Source organism: Grampus griseus (genome assembly GCF_964374135.1).
Source record: "Grampus griseus genome assembly, chromosome: 7".
Lineage (NCBI taxonomy): Eukaryota > Metazoa > Chordata > Mammalia > Artiodactyla > Delphinidae > Grampus > Grampus griseus.
The window spans coordinates 71785436-71807902 of NC_139001.1; the positions used below are offsets into that span (position 1 = coordinate 71785436).

The following is a 22467-nucleotide window of genomic DNA, read 5'->3' on the forward strand; positions in this document are numbered from 1 at the left end:
GTTTTTCTAAAGATTAGTCACAAAATTACATTAATTTTCCAATGAGCAAAAGAATCTAATCTATAAAAAAGGGGAAAATGGGGAGTATTAAGTAATCTAGAAAAGTTTCCTAAAATATTTATGCATATAACTTGATAAGTAATAAAAGAATATAATTATAGTATTGGTTTGATCTGGAGTAACTGATCTTTATAATGCTTTTCAATTTTTTAGGACTAGAAGAAATTGCAAAAGAAAGAGAAAAACTAAAAAAGGCAGAAAGTATCCAGATCAAAGAAGAACTATTTGAGACTTCTGAGGACACTTTAAATTGTTCAAATCCAAATCATTGTGAGCAAAAGGAAGATACTAAAGAAAAAGATAACACAAATCTGTTTCTTCAGAAACCTGGTTCATTTTCAAAATTAAGCAAGCTTTTAGAAGTAGCTAAGATGCCTCCTGAGTCAGATGTAATAACCCCCAAACCAAACAGTAGTGCAAATGGGTGCACATTGTCTTATCAAAACAGTGGAAAACATTCATTGGGCAGCATTCAGTCAACAGCAACACAAAGCAGCGTGGAAAAGACAGACTCTAATAATCTGTTCAATACCAGTTCAGGTGGTCCAGGGAAGTTCTATAGTCCTCTTCCCAATGACCAGTTGTTAAAAACACTGACTGAAAAGAATAGACAGTGGTTTAGCCTTTTGCCAAGGACACCTTGTGATGAAACATCACTTACCCATGCAGGTATGTCAACTGCTTCTTTAGTGACCCCTCAGTCTCAGCCACCATCTAAGTCACCTTCGCCTGCCCCAGCTCCTCTTCTTGGATCATCTTCTGCTCAGAATCCTGTTGGCCTAAATCCATTTGCTTTATCACCTCTTCAGGTTAGTGCTGCTAATTGTAACTCATTTTTATGTTGCTTTATTTAATCTTTGCCCGCATAAAGATTTTCTCTCAAGGGAAATCAGTTGAATATTTATAATATTATCTCCGCCATGGTTTGAAAATTGAAGAGTCAGACTTGCTATCACCAAGATTCATCAGAACTACTGATGTCTAAGTCAAAGCGTTCTTTAATTACTTTTTAACTTATTACTGTTGCATTATATCCAAAAAGAAATTACTTGGGGAGCAAATGAAATGACGTATGCCTCTAATTGTGATAAGTGAAAGAATGTTTTTTCCGAATTTTCTAAATAATTTCTGGTTCTAAACACTTTTCCTAACTTCTTAGATTGTTCTACTTTTTAAATGTTTTGGGTTTTTTTGCAGATGAAAAGTGGAGTATCTATGATGGGACTCCAGTTTTGTGGGTGGCCCACCAGTGTGCTTACTTCCAGTAATCCATTTACATCACCTTTACCTAGTCTTGGATCAGGGTTGGGATTATCAGAAGGAAACAGTAATTCATTCTTGACTCCTAATGTTGCTTCAAGTAAAAGTGAATCTCCAGTACCACAGAATGAAAAAGTCTCTTCAACTCAGCCTGTAGCTGTTGAAGTAGCAAAACCAGTAGATTTTCCTAATCCAAAACCTATTCCAGAAGGTAGGTACATTGAGATGGTTTATAGCCACTTACTTTATTTTATTGTCATAGATTCCTGCATTATAACCGAATCTTTGATGGTTTTCTACATAGTTATAAGTCTTCTGTTTTGCATTGTGCCATTAATTTATATTCAAAATATTTGTAAAAAGATCTACATATTTATCTTAACTCAGAAATGCAGTTTGGTTGGTGGAGAATTATTGACCCAGAGGACCTAAAAGCTTTGCTCAAAGTACTCCATCTCAGAGGAATAAGAGAAAAGGCGTTACAAAAGCAAATTCAGAAACACTTGGATTATATTACTCAAGCTTGCATCAAAAATAAGGATGGTATGTACCTAAAAGAGACTTCTGCTCTCTTGCTTAGTTATGAGAATTAGTTCTTTTATCTTAAAACATATTTTAGTATATCCTAATTCTTAATTTATTACTAATAGGCTTTTTTTTCTATGTTGTTCAACAAACAGTAACTCTTTACATTTCTTAAATAGGTATTACTTTCTTACAATTTCTCACAACCTGCAGACATATTGTTTTGTTTCTTAAAAAAGAATATTCCTACTTTTAAGAGTAATCTGCCTGTGTATGCACAAGTACATTTGTGTGTGTTAAGTTACACGTATATGTTATCCCTGGAACCTTATTCACTTTTTAGAAGAAATCATTGAGGGATGAAGTGGATTTTAAAATTAATTTCTTTTCAAATATAGTTGCTATTATTGAATTAAATGAACATGAAGAAAACCAGGTAACTCGAGATATTGTGGAGAACTGGTCAGTAGAAGAACAAGCAATGGAAATGGATTTGAGTATTCTTCAACAGGTAGAAGATCTAGAAAGGAGAGTTGCATCAGCAAGTTTGCAAGTGAAGGTAAAACTGATTGGAATGAAATCTGTTTTAAGGATGATGGAAGGTAACTATTATTTGTTGTATACCTGATATGTGCCAGTTACTCTGCTAAATGTTTTCACTTTATCTCATTTAATTCTCAAAATGATCCTGAACTAATTTCCCCCATCTTACAGGTAAGGAACAAGACTCAAAGTAAGTAACCTGCCAGTGGTCATATCGTAAGCTAAGTGTGTATTCATCCAAGTCTGTCTGACTCCAGAACCTGTGTTCTTTTTACCAAATCTTGCTGCCTCCTTAATGGTATTCAAAAGTGTCATTTCTAGTTTTACCCATGATAAATATAATGCTCTATCAAATTCCTACTGAACTGTTTCATATAGAGGAACCTCCTTGCGTCAAGCTATGTTGTATGTCAAAATTTCGCTCTATATAATTTAAAATTGGAGAATATAGATATATCCAAATATACACTGTATCATTATACACGTACCCACACACCCTACATATATATGTAAATTTTAAATTTATTTATCTACTGGGCATTACCATGTCACAAGCATTATCATGATCAGACTGGCTTCCAATGGACGGGCAAAAGGAAAGCTTTGCTGTAGTGCAAGAATTTTTAGTTTTGGTAGGAGAGATATAAAGTCTTCTCAGTTGATAATAAGGTGATGTCTCTGAGAATAAATGGATGGATGATGAATAAGTATGAGACACCTGAAAAGGTTTAGAAAATGTAGTATCCATGTAATTTGATTTGCTATTTTATGTTTTATCCAGAATGAGAAACTTATGCCATAATACTATCCTATGGCATTTGGAAACTTTTGAAGTTCTCCAAAAAATGTCACTTTCCAGAGCTAATAACATATCCCTTTCTTGCCGCAAACATAATTACCAACTTTGGGAAACAAAATTTATCATTTGTTGACTCTATTTTGCTAGCAAACTATATCTTCCTCCTAGTACTATAATACAGTATAAAAATGCCTCATTTATTTGGCATCTTCAACAAATGAAGTCTTCCACACAAGTTAATTTTCTAGAGAAATGAAAATTATTCCATTTAGCACCATAATTTTTTAACATGTTTGTCAAATCGCTTATGTTACGCATTACACTGCCTTCTTAAATTGAGAATAATGAGTTTGATTTAAATTATCTTGGTGACACAGGATCATTAGTGCGAAGACCAATTATTAGATGATGATTCCCTCAGGAAATGTGAAGAGGTTTTGCCCCTACATTAAATGGTCCTAGTGTGCTTTGCTTTTAAACGACTGTGTCTGCTTTCTATAGTCTGTTTCTGTCTTCTCTCATGGTCAGTTGCTACTACTTGCTGGTTTAAATTTGGTTGGTTCTTCTGGCCCAATTTTCCCCCAACTTCCTCCACCTAATTTGCCAGTTCTAATTGACTATTGGTTGGGAAAACATATCACCAAGATTTTTTTTTTTTAAGATATAATTTTATTTATTTTTGGCTGAGTTGGGTCTTCGTTGCTGCACGCGGGCTTCTCATTGTGGTGGCTTCTCTTGTTGCAGAGCACAGGCTCTAGGTGCGTGGGTTCAGTAGTTGTGGCGCACAGGCTCAGTAGTTGTGGCACATGGGCTTTGTTGCTCCGCGGCATGTGGGATCTTCCCGGACCAGGGCTCAAACCCGTGTCCCCTGCATTGGCAGGTGGATTCTTAGCCACTGTGCTGCCAGGGAAGTCCCAAGCTTTTTTACGTTAAGTATAAAGTCAGGGTGTGGGCCTGAAACATTTTCCTGGAGCCATACTCATATTTTCCTGCATTAACCTTATCACATTACTGGCTGCTTAGACAATCTTGGCTGTGTTCTAAGTATATAAGAAAAGTAGAATTTGTTTTTTAAGTGAAATGTTTTAATATTCTGTTATTAAGGTATTACTAAATTGTTCTGTATTATTCTGAAAAAATGAATTATATTATTCTTGAAGAGTCTAAAAACACAAATGATGAAAATAACCACAAGACATTATTTTAACATCTATAGAAGATTTAATGTTTTTTTTTTTTTTAAGAAAATAGAGTTATATGTTTAACGTGGGGAACTAGCCATTGTGAAGACACATCACACAGGTGGCCTGTGGGACTTACTTAGGTGCATTCATTTATATTTTTAATATTGCTGATAATTTGGACATTCTTTATTATTTTGTAGGAAAATCTGCAAGTCTCTTGTCCTAGTTCTGTTGTTGCGAGTATACATAGAACCTAATTACTCTTCCAGCTCCTCTAAAGACAGCTCCTGTGTCTCTAAGTTTTCTCTTTTACAAACTAATTAATTCCTTCAACCATTAGTCCTGTGAAAGAGTTTCCATGTACACGATTCTCTTCTGTATAAACACCAGTGTTAATATCCTTCTTAAAATGTTGTATCCATAACTGTACATAGCGCTGTCTGAATGTGTTCATGGGACTTTTACTTTCCTTAATCCAGCACTATACTTCCATTAATGCTGCTTGAATTTTGTACTAGCTTTTTGGCATCCACATCATTCTCTTGCTTCACTGAGTATACGCTATGAAAAAACAAACTTTGGCCCTCTTTCAAAGAGCTTTTAAGCAAGTTGTATCACATGTAGTATTCAATATTTCTGTGATTAGTTGCCTAACCTTCAAACCTAAAATTTACATTTATCATTGTTTTATTTTTATTAATTTCATGTGGGTACATTTTTCAGCATATGGAACTATTTTTATCTTAGTCCTGTTATACAGAATATTAAATTTTCTCCCTAGTTTTAAATCATCTGCAGATTTAATAACAATCAACCAAGTTACTCATAAGTGTATTAACAGGACAAACCAAGTACAGAGCCTTTTGGACACTGGCACTGGGGACCTTTTCTAAGGTGACACAAGTTCTGTCAATCACCATTTTTTGGAAGCAGTTTTCAACCGTCTAGATTTCTTTAATCTAGTCTTCATTTTTTGTCTTGTCATTTGCCTTGCAGACATCAAGATATGCTATGTTTACAGGGTTCTCTTGATTTATGAATTTAGTACCCTTTTCAAAATACGGGAATGCGGTTCATTTGACATGACTTGTACCTAATGCACTTACATGTACTATTCATAATTCCATCCTTACTTCACAAATATAAATGTTCTACTGAATTAAAAGAAGAGGAATTGATCCTAATATACAAGATAAAATAATTATCTCTAAAGAGGTTTAATAAAAAGGATAATGTTCATTCTGTTTTTCATTTAATATGCATTTACTAAGCCCCTATTCCACATCAGAGAGTAGGCACCACAAAATTGGATAAAATGTGGTTTCTGCTGTCAGAAATCTTGTCATCTAATAGGGAGATAAGTCATATATACATCTCCACAGAATCTGTTAACTGATCCCAGAGGAGTACAGAGTCATACATGAATTTAGAAAAAGAATGCATAACTTCTGATGGAGACATGGGAGAGACCAGGGAACATTTCACGTAGAAGTCGAGATGGAACTTGAGAAGGTGTGTCAGCTTTTGACAAGCAATGCCATACTAGGAAGAGGGAACAGCCTGAGCAGAGCACCAGGATCCAGAAGTTTAGGGCATGTTTGTGGAGTTGCAAGTTGTGGAATTTGCAGTGTAGGATATGTGAACGGGAACATGAGAGGAAGAGGCAGATTGAGGTACTTGAATGTCATGATAAAAATATGGACTTTGTTAAACAGTAGGGAAACTTTGAAGGATTTTGAGGTAGAAGATCAATAAAAGCAAGCTGAGTTATAAGATCATTCACTTATTCAATCAACACGTGTGTATTGAGTGCCTACTCTTTGCTTTCACTGTGCTGGAGATAAAAGGAGTAAAAGCAGACGTGGTCCCTGCCATCATGGAATTTAGAGGTAAAAAGATGTGAATCAAATAATCACAATAGTAAAAAATTGTGAGTACCACAAGGCTGTGGCATACTATATGGTCCTTTGTGGGCTTGTAATATGAAGACTTACCTGCTAAAGTAGGTCAGGGAAGGATTCCCTGAGGACTTTTAAAATGAGAACTGCAGGATGAGTGGATTTAACCAGCTTAAGAGCAACAGGGAAAGGCTCTACAGACAAATATAACAGCTCACGCAAACTCCTACAGCTGGAGGAAAAATGGTAAGTATTGTACAGACCCCTGTACTGAAGAGTGGTAGAAGGAATGGAAATGGAAAGGAAGAGCTGAATTCAGAGACCACGGAGAGATTTCTGTTGAAATGAATAAGCATGTAGTCTAAAGTCTCTCAGAATACTTTGCTGATTTTCATTATACCTTTCATAATATCAAAAGTTATTAAATTTTCTTTTTCAAACTTCTCACAACTGTTTCTTTTAATTTTTTATTCTTGTTTCTACCTAGCATTAGGAAACACAAGATAAAAACTTTTAGAAAAGATCCTTAAGGTCTGCTGGTGTCTGCTGCTGTATTTTAAGTAAAGGTAATTCACCCAGCAGGCATTTTAAGAGGAAACCATAATAACATTATTCTTTTGATATATAGGGTTGGATGTGTCCAGAGCCTGCATCAGAAAGGGAGGACTTGGTATATTTTGAACATAAGTCATTTTCTAAATTGTGCAAGGAGCATGATGGAGAATTTACTGGCGAAGAAGAAAGCAGTGCACATGCACTGGAACGGAAGAGTGACAACCCCCTAGATATAGCTGTAACCAGGCTGGCTGATTTGGAGCGGAACATTGAAAGAAGGTATCTGAAGAGCCCCTTAAGTACCACCATTCAGATCAAACTGGATAATGTGGGCACAGTTACTGTCCCTGCTCCTGCACCATCCATTAGTGGTGATGGTGACGGGTAGGTTATTGAGATTAACTTGAAAAATTATTGTGCTTCTTTGCTAATTGGAGCCTATTTTCTATTGCCTGTTATCTATGTATCTTCTTGTATGTCTGTGATCCATATGGATCATGCTGTTTGCATGGTGCTTTGTAAAAACATTTTTTTTTGTTGTTATGTGCGTTGATAATCCTGCAAAGTGATCTTACATTTACCTGGTTGTGACTAAGCTTTGAGGCACGTAGCCACAGTCTGTGCACTACATCAAATTTAGTTGCTTAAACCTTATACTTATTGGCTGTTACATGTTTTTGTCATTGCTTGGCTTTCAGTGTGATGATTGTTTCACATTCAGTAACCATAAATGTGGACGTGACCTACTTAATTTTTCTATATTTCAATGCAGAATTGAAGAGGATATTGCTCCAGGGCTCAGGGTATGGAGAAGGGCATTATCAGAAGCTCGCAGTGCTGCACAGGTAGCTCTGTGCATTCAGCAGTTACAGAAATCAGTAGCATGGGAAAAATCAATTATGAAAGTTGTAAGTGTTTTTATTTAAGAAATACTATAATTTACTTTGTCCTGTTTTTTTTTCCAATCTTCAGATATTTCTTAATTATGCATTACTTATTGTCAAAATAATGTATGCTGTACTTGAGAATTTCCTTAATTCTTAAATACTGTATAGTTTGATACTTTCCTCCTTATTTTGAGCTTTTTGAAGGAACCTACCAAATGTTATCTTTCGTTTTTTTAAATCTTGTCTTTCTCTCCTTTGAATATTGTTTATAACTCTGACTGAAGTTGTCTTCTCCATTCTGTCAACATAATAGTTGTTAATCTGAATGTTTTGAAGGCCCTTTCAATCTTGTAAACACTCCAGTTGCTAACATTACCTGCTAAGTACGTTCACTTCATTTCTAAAATATCTATATTTGTATCAATTTTCTTTTTTTAAAATTTTCTTTTTTTACTTTACTTAGCTAAGTAAATACAGAATAAGCAGAGAGCTCTTCCTTTATGCACCAATATCATGTTTTGGGTTGGCCAAAAGATTGCCTTAGGTTTTTAAGTAAAAATAAAAGATACATTTTTCATTTTCACCAAGAACTTTATTGAACAGCGTATTCACCCTTTTGTTCCACTACCTTCTACCATATTTCAGGCAACTTCATAATTCCATCTTCCCAAAACTTTTTATCTTTTTGAGCAAAGAACTGATCCAGGTGCCTTTTACAGTCTTCCAGGGAATTAAAATTTTTTCCATTAAGAGAATTTTGTAAAGCCTAAATAAATGGAAATCCAAAGGTGTAATGTCTGGTGAATAAGCTGGATGAATCAGAGCTTCCCAGCTAAGCTGTAACAGTTTTTGCCTGGTCATCAAAGAAACATGCAGTCTTGCATTATACTGATGGAAGATTATGCATTTTCTGTTGACTAATTCTGGACACTTTTTGTTGAGTGCTGCTTTCAGTTGGTCTAATTGGGAGCAGTACTTGTTGGAATTGATCGTTTGGTTTTCTGGAAGGAGCTCATAGTAGAGGACTCCCTTCCAATCCCACCATATACCGGCCTTTGGTGTGGTTGGTGGTGTTTCATTTCGCTTGCCCCACTATCTCTTCCATTCCACATTATTGTACAGTATCCACTTTTCATCACCCGTCACAATGTGTTTTTAAAATGGAACATTTTCGTTATGTTTAAGCAGAGAATCGCATGAGGAAATACGGTCAAGAAGGGTTTTTTTGCTTAATTTATGTGGAACTCAAACATCAAAGCGATTCACATAACCAAGCTGGTGTAAATGATTTTCAGCACTTGATTTGGATATTTTGAGTATGTTGGCTATCTCCCGCATGGTATAACGTTGATCGTTCTCAATTAATATCTTGATTTGATCGCTGTCAACTTCAACTGGTCTACCCAACCGTGGAGCATCATCCAGTGAGAAATTTCCAGCGTGAAACTTCACAAACCACTTTTGATGTGTTCAATCAGTCACAGCACCTTCTCCATACACTGCACAAATCTTGTTTTGCATTTCGGTTGCGTTTTTACCTTTCTTGAAATAATAAAGCATAATATGCCGAAAATGTTGCCTTTTTTCTTCCATCTTCAGTATTAAAATGGCTACACAAAAATTCACCAATTTTGATAAGGCTTTTTTTAAATGCACGCTGATATGATAAGTGTCACATACAATCTAACAAAATTGTTTTGAATGAACTTACAGACAACTAAGTGTTACTAGAGCCATCTTGCGGAAAAAAGCGAACGAACCTTTTGGCCAACCCAATATTTGGATATGGTTGGCATTGAGTAGATCTTTTAGTCTTTCCTCTAACAGTTAAAAATGTTTTTTCTCCTTCTTTGTTCAAGCCCAGTTAGTTATCATGTAGTGGCCTCTACTTTGTACTAGGCAACAAATGCTATATGTTCAAAATAAAAGCTATATTTCTTATATTTTCCAGAGAGATTTATTTTAAATCATGTACGTGTCCCCTTTGCCTCTTTTGTATCATATACAGAAATATCTATTATATGTAGACTTTTATGAATTACTTTAACAGTTGCTTTTGAATTACAGGTTAGCTTTAAAATTCAAACATTTGAGATTTGTTTTCATGAATGACTAAGGGTAAAATACCTATTTTAAATAATCTTCCCCAAAGAAAAGAAGTGATTCTTAAATAATTTAGCCTTCTCTCCTTCCTTTTTACCTCTATACTTAGACTACTCAATACTTTATTCATTCTATACAAATAAATTTGCTTTCTTCTATGGTTTTTTTCACTTCTTTCTAAAATGTCCATGGAATAATGAATCTGCATTTTTCACAATATGCTCAAATTTAGGTCTTTCCCTATATAGATTAGAATTTACTATAAGTTTTAAGGCATTGTTCAGGTCATCTGGTAGCATTTTTACCAGGTAAAAATAATTTTCCTTCTAAAAATTATTATTAAAACCAGTTTTAAAGTCACCTTAGACAAATATATTTGGTGAAATGTAGGCTATAATGATAAAAAAAGATTCAATTCCTATATCAGAATGAAATTTGTACAGTTACTTTTCTCATCTACACCAAAACAATCATCACAATGTAGGCAGTTTTGTTATAACCTATACACAGAAACCCAAAACTTGTACCAAAATCTACCTTTATATTAGTGTACTTACTTTCTACAATCTAAAATTTTATTTCAGGTTTTGCAAACTTCTTTTCCATTGTTATTAATAAATTAATATACATTCATCATTATTTAACTCCATCTCATAATTTTTATTTCTTTTTTTAATGTTTAATAATACATTATTTGCTATAAAACTACTTTGAAAAGAAGGCAGAGTTTCTTATTCAAAGATTAATGAGCACTTGGTAACCTTGAATTAGAAATGTAACAAAACCTATAATAATCCTCATAAGAAGTCCTAAAAAAAATGTTAAAGTGCTCAATGTCTTTAGAAATATCCTCTTTACCAGAAACCATGATTACTAGGAAAGAAGGAGCTGCCATGATTTTCCTCCAGATACTTCTCAGCCCACAATATGTTTTCTGTTGTTAATGTTAAGCAATCGGCAACATCCACTGTTTTTTTTTTACTGTGGTAGCAAAGGAGTTAAAACCAAATATTACTACATTTGCTCTAACATATTGTGAGCTATTACTGTGGATTTTCAAAAATGTTATGAACTTGATACCTCCTACCCTTTCTTAATAAGTATCAGAAAATAATTTTATTTTTAAATCATAAATGTGAGATGTAAGACAGGCTTCATAGTATTTTTAGCTATTGTAGAAAACAATGAGAATTTACTTAATGTTCATGAACCTGATTTTTAAAATTTATTGTTATAGGGATTGAAATATAACCTTCGAAATGTTATTTCTCAATGAGTATTTTTATAATAGAAATTTTAAAGAAATAACTCAAATTTGGAGAAATAACACCATATTAAGGTATTTAGTGATGTGGTTATCAGGAAAGGTCATAAAATAAATACTTACTGTTAGGATATTAAACTCTACTGCTTTTGCTCTTAGTACACATGCCAGTTTCAGTATTACATGTATATTACATATATTTGATAGATATTTGTTAAGGTGAATAGCATGTATCTGCTGTTTTGATAAGATTCTTAAGCTATCATTGGTGTACGTATTGAGTTATGAAAAACTATTTTAGACATTCCCAGATTAAGATTTAATGTTTTATTGAAATTAAATTAAGTTTGAACAATTAAGCTATTTTGTTTTTAACAGTATATAAATACATAACTTAAAATTAGTACAAATGATTTATAATTTAAATGTTTTAATTATTTTCAATTGAAATATAGTTGTACAATATTATATTAGTAATGTTTTCATTTTTTGGAATATTGATTACAGGACATTGTCTACTGTGACTGAAATAAAAACTAAATGTCAAAATATAATGTTAGTACTTACCATTTTTTAAAGGCATCTTTAAAGTTTTTACCTGTCTAATCTTCCTTCTTTCCCTTTGTGAAACTTGTTATACAGAATATGTGTGCATGGGGGGAAAAAAAATCTCTTTATAGATTTTAAAGTTCTTAATGGTATTAGAAGTTTTTCAACAGAGAAGGAACAATTTTATTTTTAGTCCTAGAAAATAAATTATGACTTCTAAATTCTTTTATTTAATTTATTGTATCAATTTCTTTTTCCCTTAGAAATCATTTCGTAGGATCCATTTTCTACATTTGTGACATATGTTTGATTTGGGTTGATTTCCAAAGTTTCCTGATTTGGACATAGTCAAAATACAGTGACATCTTATTATTATTATTTATAATTCTGTTACTAATACATGTTCCTAATTTTGATCTTAAAAATTACTCTAACTCTTACTTATTTCTTTCTCAGGATATCATGAGGATGCTAAGATAAGCAAACGATGAAATATATTAAAAAATTAAAACACCATGTATTAAAGCTATTCATTGCTTTATGTGCTCTAATGTCATGTTAATTATTTCGTATGTTAATGTGTACATGCTTCTGAAGTGTGTGCAGGCATTCAACCTCTAGCTTTGTTTTTTGCAGTGTACCTGAAATGTGCATTTACCCCAACTGAACTGCTCACCCCATCATGTGGTCCATATCTGTGTAACGAGAGATACATAGATGTGTATGGCTACTGTATATTTGTTAGCAAGCGGAATGTTCATTACTAATATAAATTAGGAATTAATGGTGTGTTTAATATCCCAAAAACTATTATTTGTAGCAGAGTGTTAATTTTAAATGATTTTCCATGTATTATAGTACTGCCAGATCTGTCGAAAGGGAGATAATGAAGAACTGCTCCTCCTTTGCGATGGCTGTGACAAAGGCTGTCATACATACTGCCATAGACCCAAGATTACAACTATACCAGATGGGGACTGGTTTTGTCCAGCTTGCATTGCTAAGGTAAGACTGATCTAAAACTAAATTTTTTTTATTGAAGTATAGTTGATTTACAATATTGTGTTAGTTTTGGGTATACAGCAGAGTGATTCAGTTATATATTTTTTTTCAGATTCTTTTCCATTATAGGTTATTACAAGATTTTGAATAGAGTTCCCTGTGCTCTGCAGTAAATCCTTGTTGCTTATCTATTTTATGTGTAGTAGTTTGTATCTGTGAATCCCATACTCCTAATTTATCCTCCCCACCACCACCCCCAGCACCTTTCCCCTTTGGTAACCATAAGTTTGTTTTCTAGAAATCTGTTTTGTATGTAGATTCTGTTTTGTATATAGATTCATTTGTATTATTTTTTAGATTGCACATATAAGTGATATGATATTTGTCTTTCTCTGTCTAACTTACTTCGCTTAGTATGATAATCTCTAGGTCCATCCATTTGTTGCAAATGACAATATTTCATTCTTTTTTATGGCTGAGTAATAGTCCATTGTATATGTGTACCACATCTTCTTAAACCAGTTGTCTGTTGATGGGTACTTGGATTGGTTCCATGTCTTGGCTATTGTAAATAGGGCTGTTATGAACATTAGGGTGCATGTATCTTTTCAAATTAAGAGTTTTCTTCTTTTCTAGGTATATGCCCAGGAGTGGGATTCCTGGATCATATGGTAGCTCTATTTTTAATTTTTTAAGAACCTTCATACTTGTTTCCATACTGGCTGCACCAATTTACATTCCCACCAACAGTGTACTAGGGTTCCCTTTTCTCCACACCCTCTCCAGCACTTATTATTTGTAGACTTTTTGATGATAGCCATTCTGACTGGTGTGAGATGATACCTCGTTGTGGTTTTGATGTACATTTCTCTAATACTTAGTAACGCTTAATGCTGAGCATCTTTTCACATGCCTGTTGGCCAGCTGTATGTCTTATTTAGAGAAATATCTATTTAGGTCTTCCACCCATTTTTCAATTGGGTTGTTTGTGTTTTTGATATTGAGTTGTATGAGCTGTTTGTGTATTTTGGTTATTAACCCCTTGTCAGTTGCATCATTCGCAAATATTTTCTCCCAGTCTGGTAGGTTGTCTTTTTGTTTTGTTGGTTTCCTTTGCTGTGAAAAAGCTTTCAAGTTTGATTAGGTCCCATTTATTTTTGCTTTTATTTCTTTTGCCTTGGAAAAGTGATCTAAGAAAATATTGCTATGATTTATGTCCAAGAATGTTTTGCCTGTGTTCTCTTCTAGGACTTTTATGTCTTATGTTTAGGCCTTTAAACTATTTTGAGTTTATTTTTACATATGGTGTGAGGGTGTGAGGGAGTGTTCTAATTTCACTGATTTAGCAGTCCAGCTTTTCCAACACCACTTGCTGAAGAGACTGCTTTTTCTCCATTGTATATGCTTACCGCTTTTGTTGTAGATTAATTTACTGTAGGTGTGCGGGTTTATTTCTGGGTTCTCTATTCTGTTTCATTGATCTATATGTCTGTTTCTGCCCCAATACCACACTGTTTTGATTACTGTAGCTTTGTAGTAGTGTCTGAAGTCTGGAAGGGTTATGCCTCCAGCTTTGTTCTTTTTCCTAAGGATTACTTTGGCAATTCTGGGTCTTTTATGGCTCCATATAAATTTTAGTATTTTTTAAGTAGTATTATTACTTAAAACTTTTTAATTGCCAGATCAAAATGAAGAGTTTTATGGGGATTTTTTTTTGAGATATAATTTGTATACTGTAAAATTCATTTTAAAGTGTGCAATTCAGTGGTTTTTAATATATTCACAAAGTTGTACAACCATCACCACTATCAAGTTCCAGAACATCTTCATGATCCCCAAAAAGTATGCTTGTACACATTATCATTCACTCCCCATTCCCCTTCTCTTCTCAGCCTTTGGCAACCATTAATCTATTTTCTATCTCTGTGGGCTTGCCTATTGTCATTACATATACATCAAATCATACAATATGTGGCCTTTTTCTTTCACTTAGCACAATATTTTCAAGGTTCATCTGTGTTCTAGCCCTTCATCTTTAAAGTCAAATGATATTTCATTATATGGACAGACTACATTTTGTTTATCTGTTCAGCTGATGGACATTTGGGTTGTTTCTACATTTTGGCTTTTATGAATAATGCTGCTATGAACAGTCATACCCAAGTTTTTGTATGAATATATGTTTTCAATTTTTCTGTTATATACCCAAGAGTAGAATTGCTAGGTCATATGGTAATAAGCATATGTATTTTAAGTCACTTTCCAGTCACATATAAATTGGAAACCTGTGAATTCTAATACTAATTGATTAAAGAGTAGCACTATGATAAAGTAGAAAGAAATGGGTTTTAGAGTTATAAAGTAAGGAGTAAGAAGTGTGAAAGGGTTAGAATGTATTGAGGGCCAGACTCTTCATTAGGTTTTCCCTATCTCAGACACTCTCTTCCATGTTTAATCTCTTGACGTAGTTACTACCAGTAACTACCACCACTTCATAAACTCAGTTTCAAGCATCCATCTCTCCACTGCCTCCTTTCTTTCCTGTTCACTCCCTCTAGTGCTCCAATTCCAATAATTCTTTGATCTCATCAGGACCTTCAATTCATTTATCTTAAGACCTTTTCACTGTGCCTCTCCCCATTCATGTCCTCTCTTTCCTCCTATAATCACTGCATCCACCCTTAGCTCCTGTGCCTCTCTCTCACTTGGTAAAACCATCATTCTGGTTAATCCAACTCTATGACTTCTCCGGCACCTATATATACAGATACAAAGGTATCTTGAATGTGGCTGGAGAAAACACCCACCCCTTTAAATTTAAGGCTAAGAGGGCCTTTAGTGGTGCCTGATAATTTACTGTCTCCTCCATCCTCATTCTCAGCTGATGACCTTACTCCCATTTCACTATGATAATGGAAGCCATCAGAAGAAAATATCACAAGCATCCACCACCACACTTACCATCCTTCCTATATCTGGGCTCTCATACTCTACCCTCCCTCCTGTTGCTATGAACTGCTTGTGTGCCCCTAACTAAGCCAATAACCCCACTTGTGCTTCAGATCCCATCCCCTCTCACCTCCTTAGGAGAATGGCTCCAGCAGTTCTGTCTTCTCCTGCATCATCAGTTTTTCCTTCTACACTGGGTTCTTTCTCATCAGCCTACTAACATGGTACTCTTTCTCCCATCTTACAAAAACTAAACAAAAACCCTCTTTTGGCCTCACTTCTTCCTTGATCTACTTCCCCCATTTCTCCCCTTCCCTTTACTAGAAAGTTTTCTGTTCTGGTTCTTTCTGATTCACTCTTAAACTCACTCCAGTCATATTTTCATCTCCACAGCTTCTCCAAAATTTCTCTTGCTATGCCCACAAATGACTTCCACATTGCTCGGTCCAGTGATCAGTGCTTAGATCTCATCTAACCCATCACTTACATTTGATAGAATGGAACTTCCCCTCCTCCTTGAAATCCTGTTTTCACTTGTCTTCTAGGATACCATACTCACCTGATTTTCTTCTTGCTTTTGCTCCTTTTCAGTCTCCTTTGCTGGTTTTTCTCACCTCCCAGATCTATAAATACGGAGTGCTTTCTTAGCTTCAAAGATATATCTGTAAAGTGGAATCGTATCTGCTTTGCGGGGATTTGTAAGGATCAAATATTGTGTGTTTGAAGGTTTTTATGACTTTAAGATTCTGTGATCTATTTTGGGGGGGGGATATATTTATATTAATACCTTATTATATTTTAGGCTATATTTTACAAAATAGCAGAGGTCTCACATGGCACCATATTCACTAATAATTGCTTTTTTATTTCTCATTACTTGATCATTTTTGTTACATATAGTTAAATGTAGTTTAATAATAATCTTCCCTGGTGGTACATAACTTATCTTTTAACTTCATAAATGTCAAGTTATAGAAAAGTGTCTCTAATACTTTATGAATTACTAACAAATCAGTGTTTTAATTCTAGGGGGTATCATCTGGTAGGCTATAGGAGGTTTTGTTTTCTGTAAATTTGCTTAAATTAGAATTCTGGCTATCTATCATTCCAGGAATGGACTAGAAGATGTGAGGTGTATGATCTCATCTAAACCCTTCTATGTAAATACAGCTTTCTAAGCCTCTGCTTTCTTGTTTTTTAAATGTGGTGGATTAGGTGTTATGTTTCTTACAGCAATAAAAAATGTTAAAAACACTGGATTTTGGTAAAGATTTTTAAAGTTAAGATTTTAAAAATATCTTTCCAGTAATTCAGTTATTTACAAATATCTATATTATACATCTTGCTCTCAAATAGCTATCTGCATACGTCATTGTGACTGTTTTTATTCTGTGTATATGTGTGTTTTCGTGCCAATATATATACATACACTATGTATATATATTAAAGATAGATATATATACTTTCTCTCAGGATCACAGAATCAAAAAAACTTGCATGTGTGTATATATACATACTTATACACACTCATACACACACACACACACACACACACACACACACACACGAAATTTTAAATTCCAGTGCCTACAAAAGCCAAATAACACAAAAGAGTTGGGACTGTAGCAAACAGGAAAGTCAAGCCATGGCCCCATTTATATGTGACAGACATTGCTCAACTCCAGCCGTCATGTAGACATGTGGGCCCAGTGTTCCAGGATCTACCAATATTTCATTATGGATTTTTATGCATGCCCTCCCAAATGTTAAATGTTGGCAACAAATTCAGGATTTTTACAAGCATTATGAGCCAAACAACAACACATTCTGTGGGCTGTTTACAGCCTCTGAGCCACCAGTTCACAACTTCTGATATATAGATATACAAGCATAACAGAAATAAGCCCTTATATGTATAATCTGATAGGTTCGGATTAAGATATCCTCAAGTTCCTCTTTGGATTTGGGCTCTAATAAGATAGAAAGGGTGGGGAACAGGGACTTCTCTGTCCAAGAACAAAGTCATCAGTAACAGAGCAACTGTGTAAAAGCTTGCTTTTAAAAGTGTATGTGCATGATCTAATGAGGTAAGCTGATAAACATCATTTATAAAAGGAAGAGAGAGGCTCCATTGTCTTTTTAAAACATCGCCAAAGTTTTTATTTCTGTGGATTTAAATTTCATGTTTTCTTACTATGAGTATTAATTTGTTAGAATATGATCCCAAGTATTGGGATCCGTAACATCTTATGGAAAAACCCGAATGAACTTTTTGGCCAACCCAATAGTATTTTCGTTCAAATAGGAACTAGAAATTTTGACCCATTATTCATGAAATTTTGTTCTTTTTAAGTAACACAATTACTCAATCTAACTTAATTTAATCTTCATTAAATAGACCTTTTCCTCATGAACTAAGCATTCTCTTTCTCTTTTTTTATGATTTCAGAGTGCTAAAATCTCAGTGTAGTATAAAAACTCAAAATAATCAGATTTTAGTGAATAAAAATTAATAAACTAAATGGAGAAGAGACTTAGTAAAACATTTTAATTATTCCAGCTAGTTTCAAGGGGTAGTGATTCTTTCATATGGTATAGGGAAGATGTTAGATTTATGGTTTGTTTTATTATTTTAGTCAATTAAAATATCTCTTTAACTATACTTTTAACCTACCAATAGAGAACCAAATAATTTTAATTGCTTGATTAAAAGCAATTTTTAAAAATAATGCTAGAAGAGGTCCTGAAATCCGCAAAGAAATTGGTATGAAATACTCCAGAGAAACGTTTTTCAGCCAAATTCATTTCAAGGATACATCCAACTTTAAATTACAGCTGATTGATATCTGACCCTACGTCTTAAGTCTAAGATTTCTTAATAGTCTGGGTAAGAGAGGAAATAATTTGCTAAAAGAGGATAAACACTGTTCCGGAAAATTAAAACAAAAACCATACATTACAGGGTCTTTGCACTGATATTCTTCTATGATCTGATATATTTATTGTAGTATTGTAAAATCTGAAAGTACAGATTTATTTCGCTATTTCTAGGTTGGGGGATGTGGTGGGCAGCTACTGTTACATCAGTGTGCTGCCTGTACATTGTAGTTAGATTGCGTAAGGCCATGTTGAGTTTTTTTGAAGTTGTTTTTTTTTGTTGTTTTTTTTCGTGTAATTTTAGAGCTAGAATGACCGTAGGAATTGTGTGGCTTATCTTTCTTATTTTACAGGTTAGAAAACAGGGACTCACAGATATTTTTGTACAAAGTTCCATAGCCAGTTACTGACAGAGCCATAGCTGGAAATCATATTCTTTGATTCCAAATATAATCTCTTTTATACTATTTCTTTATTGTTTTCCTCAAAAACAGACATTTTTTCCCCCTCTTCCTTCACCTCTGCTTTGTTCACATCTGGTAACCACAAGTTTGTGGAACTGTATTCTTATAGAAAATGCTTTTTTTCTTTACCTAGAAAGAAATATCAATTTCCAGTAGATCTGATCATTTACAAAGGACTTTTTCTCTATTGGACACTTCATGAGCTATTTTCCTTGTTTTGGCCTAGCTTCTTAATTATCTCAACTTTCTTATTAATAAGATCTATATTTTTGTTTATATTCAACCTTTGTTCTTAATTATACTGTGCTCCAAAAGATAGTACTTTTGTATCTTTAAACTCATTCAGTTAGTGACCTAGACCCCAGGCCTCAGACTGTTAACTCGGTGGCCTGTTAGGAACCAGGCCGCACTGCAGGAGGTGAGTGGCAGGGAGCGAGTGAAGCTTCATCTGCCGCTCCCCAATCCTCCCCATTGCTCGCATTACCACCTGAACCATCCCCCGTCCATGGAAAAATTTTCTTACGTGAAACCGGTCCCTGGTGCCAAAAAGGTTGGGGTCTGCTGACCTAGATTAAAGAAATACTGCTGATAAGTTCTATAGTTCCGAAGATGGATTACCACGAGATCAACATCTTCAGATTTTAAGAATTCCTAAAATAAATTTTTCACGCTTTATTAGATTTTTGCCTCATATTATGGGAGAACAAATTAATAGGTCTCTCTTGAAAATAATAAAATGATCAACCTTCGAGATCAGAGATAATATTCTTTTTCTTGGCCCTGTCAGGCTTTCCTAACTTAAAATAATAAAAGGCCTGTAGACAGTTATTTTTCTTATACCTCATTTCCTTTTTTTTTTTAAATTAAAGGCAAGTGGTCAAACTCTAAAAATCAAAAAACTTCATGTCAAAGGAAAAAAGACTGAGTCAAAAAAAGTCAAGAAAGTAACTTTAACAGGGGATACTGAGGATGAAGACTCTGCATCTACAAGTAGTTCATTAAAAAGAGGAATCAAAGACCTGAAAAAAAGAAAAATGGAGGAAAATACTTCTATTAGTTTGTCAAAACAAGAAAGTTTTACTTCTGTTAAGAAACCTAAAAGAGATGACTCCAAGGACCTAGCTCTTTGCAGGTATTATTTCAGTTTTCATGTACTGTATATTTACAACTTCCTATTTTATTTGCTTAGAAATCTTCTGCCATACTAAAGGCAACTTTTTGACAATTTGTGTAAGTAGTAAATGAAAGTCTATAGTATAAGTAAATATATTCTTTTATCTTTTTAAATAAATTAATTTGCATTTTTTACTTGAAAGATTATGAAAGGTAAATTTTTAATAAAAATAGATATTTCTAAAGCATAGATACTGATTTCAGACATTGTTTTCTTTAGTATGATCCTTACTGAAATGGAAACTCATGAGGATGCATGGCCTTTTCTACTTCCTGTAAACTTGAAACTTGTTCCTGGTTATAAGAAAGTTATTAAGAAGCCTATGGATTTTTCCACAATTAGAGAGAAATTAAGTAGTGGACAGTAAGTAAATCATTTCAGTTCGATATTTATTGAATGCTTGGTACATGCTGGGTACTTTTCGAGTGAGCTAAAAATACATTAACAACAAAGACATAGGCTCTGCCTTTGGAGAGGGATGTGTGTGTGTGTCACTCGCTTTTGGTCAGGGTAGTATAGTATGTAAGACAAATCAATTAAAATTATGTAAATAATTAAAAAGCAGTGTGATAAAGCATTTTGACATTGGAAGGGCACCAAACTCAGCCTGGAAGGTAAGGAAGAGTATCAAGAAAGCCTCCCAAAGTAAACTACATGTAAGCTAGAGCTTGTATTGTACATCAGTGGAATATTGACACTGTCTCATGTGGATTTAATAAAAATTGACTCTGTAATATTTTCAGATTATTACAATGTAGAGATAGAAGATCACTGGAAATTTTAACTATTAAAAGCTTTATTGTGGGGCTTCCCTGGTGGCGCAGTGGTTGAGAGTCCGCTTGCCGATGCAGGGGACACAGGTTCGTGCCCCGGTCTGGGAAGATCCCACATGCCGCGGAGCGGCTGGGACCGTGAGCCATGGCCGCTGAACCTGTGCGTCCGGAGCCTGTGCTCCGCAACGGGAGAGGCCACAACAGTGAGAGGCCCACGTACCGCAAAAAAAAAAAAAAAAAAAAAAAAAAAGCTTTATTGTGAGTTGTTGGAGAATACTAAAAATGTGTTTATTAAATGTGGAAGAAAATTATTATTTGCTCCTCTCTACTATATTCTCTTTGTGATCCTATCCAAAGAGCAAAATGACTTCTGGCCACAGTTAATGATCTTTGTTAGATTGCCTCAGACTTCTTGCCAGAGGGTAGCAGCTGTTAGATGTTGGCATTTAGTTGGTTCTGGACATTGGACACTGGTTCTAAACATTTTGGAGCCACAAGAATAAGGCTGTTCTCTTACAAAACAAGCCCACACAAAAGCATTCCATGTGTTAATGGCCAGGAGCTGTGCATCTCCCTTCTCCATTCTCCCTGCACCCTTTATTCCTGCATACCAGTTTACCTTAGTGTAGCCCATGCGCATCACTTCAAGCAAAGTCATAAATAAGGAGAAAGAAGGAACTTTACATTTAAAAAAACTATAACATATATTTAATTGCATTATTATTGTTATTATTATTATGTTCTTTCTAGATATTCTTTTGGTGAAAATCACTGTAATCTGTAATTTAAACTCAGTTTAGAAGAGTTGAGTAGAACTTAACTCATAAAGATCAGTGTCTGTCTTACATGTATCAGATGATTTACGAGACTGACCAAATGACTAGTTTATTTCTCTGGAGGCTGAACTGTCAATCTTTTAAAGAATTATGTCTGTCCCATTTTATTATTTTTTAATTTCGAAAGGGACCTGCCTAAATTCCGAAAACATTAAAACTATTGGTTCTTTTTTTTTTTTTTTTTTCGGTACGCGGGCCTCTCACTGTTGTGGCCTCTCCCGTTGCGGAGCACAGGCTCCGGACGCGCAGGCTCAGTGGCCATGGCTCACGGGCCTAGCCGCTCCGCGGCATGTGGAATCTTCCCGGACCGGGGCACAAACCCGTGTTCCCTGCCGTGTCGGCAGGCAGACTCTCAACCACTGCGCCACCAGGGAAGCCCAAAATTATTGGTTCTTATATGATCCAAATAGCAAAAACTTCTGTCTATATATGAACTGGTTTTTTTGCTTTTGCTTTTTTTTTTTTTTAACATCTTTATTGGAGTATAATTGCTTTACAATGGTGTGTTAGTTTCTGCTTTATAACAAAGTGAATCAGTTATACATATACATATGTTCCCATATCTCTTCACTCTTGCGTCTCCCTCCCTCCCACCCTCCCTATCCCACCCCTCTAGGTGGTCACAAACCACCTAGCTGATCTCCCTATGCTATGCGGCTTCTTCCCACTAGCTATCTATTTTACATTTGGTAGTGTATATATGTCCATGCCACTCTCTCACTTTGTCACAGCTTACCCTTCCCCCTCCCCATATCCTCAAGTCCA

General features: G+C 34.7%; 1 protein-coding gene across 1 annotated transcript in view; it reads left to right on the forward strand.

Annotated features, from left to right (window-relative positions):
• BAZ2B (bromodomain adjacent to zinc finger domain 2B) overlaps positions 1 to 22467 on the forward strand; it is a 381122-nt gene that overhangs the window by 353483 nt on the left and 5172 nt on the right. Inside the window, exons 30-38 of the mRNA XM_082658005.1 lie at positions 214 to 869; positions 1258 to 1531; positions 1708 to 1863; positions 2244 to 2404; positions 6898 to 7208; positions 7597 to 7732; positions 12486 to 12632; positions 19789 to 20051; positions 20313 to 20456. Coding sequence (XP_082514131.1) covers positions 214 to 869; positions 1258 to 1531; positions 1708 to 1863; positions 2244 to 2404; positions 6898 to 7208; positions 7597 to 7732; positions 12486 to 12632; positions 19789 to 20051; positions 20313 to 20456 — 2248 coding nt within the window. The remainder of the gene's footprint in view (positions 1 to 213; positions 870 to 1257; positions 1532 to 1707; positions 1864 to 2243; positions 2405 to 6897; positions 7209 to 7596; positions 7733 to 12485; positions 12633 to 19788; positions 20052 to 20312; positions 20457 to 22467) is intronic.